This window comes from Mandrillus leucophaeus, unplaced genomic scaffold (genome assembly GCF_000951045.1).
Source record: "Mandrillus leucophaeus isolate KB7577 unplaced genomic scaffold, Mleu.le_1.0 Scaffold170, whole genome shotgun sequence".
NCBI classification, from domain to species: domain Eukaryota; kingdom Metazoa; phylum Chordata; class Mammalia; order Primates; family Cercopithecidae; genus Mandrillus; species Mandrillus leucophaeus.
This window is the reverse complement of record NW_012101699.1, coordinates 1,534,377-1,537,960: the sequence shown is the minus strand read 5'-3', so window position 1 is coordinate 1,537,960 and position 3,584 is coordinate 1,534,377. Positions and strand designations below refer to the sequence as shown.

The following is a 3,584-nucleotide window of genomic DNA, read 5'->3' as shown; positions in this document are numbered from 1 at the left end:
CAGGCTAGAGTGCAGTGGCATGACCTCAGCTCACTGCAACCTCCAACCCCCAGGTTCAAGCAATTCTCCTGCCTCAGCCTCCCGAGTAGGTGGGATTACAGGTGTGCACCACCACGCCCAGCTACTTTTTGTATTTTAGTGGAGATGGGGTTTCACCATGTTGGTCAGGCTAGTCTTGAACTCCTGACCTCAGGTGATCCACCCGCCTTGCCCTCCCAAAGTGGTGGTATTACAGGCATGAGCCACAGCGCCTGGCTTATTCTGATATGCTTTACTGTTGTTCCACACTTAATTGATTTCTACTGTGGCATAACAAGAAATATATGTTTGGTCTCTGCCCCTGGTTCCTGGTACGCAGCTTCCTAAACCCTTGGATGCTCTAGAGTGAAAGACTGTCTTTTGTATGCTGACAGCTGGTAGCTGGGGCTTCTGGGTAACGTTAGGATAGTCATGGTCCCCTGAAAGACAAAGCATGATTACAGACCTAGAACTTTTCAGCCCCACCCCAGGAGGTAGGGGAGACGGACTGAAGATTGAGCTAATCACCAGTGATCAATGATTTCATCAGTCGTGACTCCATAATGAGACCTCCCTAAAAACCCCAAACCACAGGGTTCGGAGAGCTGCTGGCCTGACGAGCCCAGCAAGGTGCTGGGAGGGTGGTATATCCAAAGAGTGTGCGGAAGCTCTGCACCCCTTCCCCCATCCCTCACCCTGTGCGTCTCTTCCATTTGACCATTCCTTTATAATAAACCAGTAATTGTAAGTCAAGTGCCTTCCTGAGCTGTGTGAGCCGTTCTGGCAAAGCCGAGGAGGGGCTCGTGGGAAGCCCCAGTGTACAGCTGCCTGGTCAGAAATACAGTGGCCATCTGGGGATCCCAGCTGGCGGCTCAGGGGGCCAGTCTTGTGGGACTGAGCCCTTCCTAACTGTAGAGTCTACACTGACCCTGGTAGTTACAGTAGTATCCGAATTGAATTGTAGGACGTCCAGTTAGTGTCAGAATTGGTTGGTGTGGAAAACCCACATAGCTGGTGTCAGTAGTGTGACTGGAACAGCTCACCCTCACCTTTGTGTTCTACTTGCTTTATTTGGGTTTGCTCTGTAGCTCATTTTCAGCTTCTGAAATGCACACTTACTGCATTAGTTTTGGCGCCGTTTCCTTAAAAAATTTCTTTAAAGTTGAAAATTGCCCACAAGAACTAGTTTAGCTGCGTCTCCCAAATTGTGACTGAAGTATTTCATCATTGCAGAAGCCCATTTTCCCCATTTTAGCATCTCGGAAATTGAGATGCAGCTTTTAGTCAAGATGGTACATCCTGTTTCAATCAGCAGCTTTTTCCTCTCTCAGTGGTGTATGGAATTATGGCGTTTCCTAGACTCAGTGGCATGTTCAGTGCAGTGAAGTATCATATGGTGTTTGCATTGTCTTTTAGCTCTAAGTATTTCATAATTTCCCTTTTTTCTTTGAGACGGACTCTCTGTCACCCAGGCTAGAGTGCAGTGGCGCCATCTTGGCTCACTGAAACCTCTGCCTCCCGGGTTCAGGCGATTCTCCTGCCTCAGCCTCCTGAATAGCTGGGACTACAGGCGCCCGCCACCACCACACCCAGCTAATTTTTGTATTTTTAGTAGAGACGGGGTTTCACCGTGTTAGCCAGGATGGTCTCGATCTCCTGACCTCATGATCTGCCCGCCTGGCCTCCCAAAGTGCTGGGATCACAGGCGTGAGCCACGCGCCCGGCCTCCCAAAGTGCTGGGATTGCAGGCGTGAGCCACGCGCCCGGCCTCCCAAAGTGCTGGGATTGCAGGCGTGAGCCACATGTGCCCGGCCTCCCAAAGTGCTGGGATTACAGGCGTGGGCCACCGCCCGGCCACCGTATGTTATTTTTCATGAATTTATTAGGACTTTTGTCTTCAGGCTCTTTTTTTGCTTTTTTTTTTTTTTTGAGACAGAGTCTCACGCTGTTGGCCAGGCTGGAGTGCAGTGGCACAATCTAGGCTCACTGCAACCTCCGTCTCCTGGGCTCAAGCAATTCTGCCTCAGCCTCCGGAGTAGCTGGGATTATAGGCATCTGCTACCATGCCTAGCTACGTTTTGTATTTTTAGTAGAGATGGGGCTTCACTCTGCTGGTCAGGCTGGTCTCGAACTCCTGACCTCAGGTGATCCGCCTGCCTTGGCCTCCCGAAGTGCTGGGATTACAGGCGTGAGCCACCGTGTCCGGCCTGTCTTCTGGCTTTTTAAGGGTGTCTCTTGGTTTTTTTTTTTTTTTTTTTTTTGAGACGGAGTCTTGCTCTGTGCCCCAGGCTGGGGTGCAGTGGCGCGATCTCGGCTCACTGCAAGCTCCGCCCCCCCGGGTTCCTGCCATTCTCCTGCCTCAGCCTCCTGAGTAGCTGGGACTACAGGCGCCGCCACCTCGCCTGGCTAATTTTCTTGTATTTTTAGTAGAGACGGGGTTTCACTGTGTTAGCCAGGATGGTCTCGATCTCCTGACCTCGTGATCCGCCTGTCTCGGCCTCCCAAAGTGCTGGGATTACAGGCTTGAGCCACCGCGCCCGGCCTGGGGTGTCTCTTGTAAACACACAGGAACACACAGTGCCCGCTCCTGGCCGCTCTGTGTCTGTCATGGCTAAAAGCTGTACTTAGAGAAAATCACACAGATGTGGGTGCGAACCCAGTTCCACCCCTCATTTGCTCTTAGCCTTCATCAGTCGCTTTCCTCTGAGTTTCTCGGTGGGAAAAGTGGGGTGAGAGCATCTTCCTTGAGAACCTTCAGGGCTCAGATGAACCAGTGGATGTGCCTGGCACGTGGGGACAGCTGGGGAACACTGAGCCTGACCCGACTCTGGAATACGCTGTCAAAAATGAGCCAAGACTCCAGGGCTTCCCTCTCTACCTTTCCTTCTGCTGACAAAGCCGAGAGCCTCGAGTCCGTTCGTCTTCCAGGGCTCTGGGCAAGAGCAGCGATTAGCAGAATCTGTTGAAAGTGCCACAAAGGTACAAGGTTAACAGATAAGCCCCGTTTGTAATCCCGAGCAGGCGCGAGGATGCGGGACAGGCAGAGCATGAACCCCTGCTTTGCTTTTGTAGAACGCAGAGAGCAGCCTGCAGCAGAAGAATGAAGCCATCACATCCTTTGAAGGAAAAACCAACCAAGTTATGTCCAGCATGAAACAAATGGAAGAAAGGTAATCACTTCCTCCTGCAGATGTTCTCTGGAAGGTGCCAAGCATTCCCTGGGCCTGGAGCTTGTTCAGAGTTCCTCTCCAGAGTGCAGGGCAGGGGCGGGGCGCGGTGGCTCACGCCTGTAATCCCAACACTTTGGGAGGCTGAGGCCGGTGGATCACCTGAGGTCAGGAGTTCAAGACCAGGCTGGCCAACATGGTGAAACCCTGTCTCTACTAAAAATACAAAAAATTAGCCAGGCGTGGTGGTGTACGCTCGTAATCCCAGCTTCTTGGGAGGCTGAGGCAAGAGAATTGCTTGAACCCAGGAGGCAGAGGTTGCAATGAGCTGAGATCGTGCCATTGCACTCCAGCCTGGCCAACAGGAAGAGACTCTGTCTCCAAAAAAAAAAAAAAAAA

General features: G+C 51.9%; 1 protein-coding gene across 1 annotated transcript in view; it reads left to right on the top strand.

Moving 5' to 3' along the window:
* RUFY1 (RUN and FYVE domain containing 1) overlaps positions 1–3,584 on the top strand; it is a 64,273-nt gene that overhangs the window by 44,978 nt on the left and 15,711 nt on the right. The window contains 1 exon segment of the mRNA XM_011976871.1: positions 3,091–3,188. Coding sequence (XP_011832261.1) covers positions 3,091–3,188 — 98 coding nt within the window.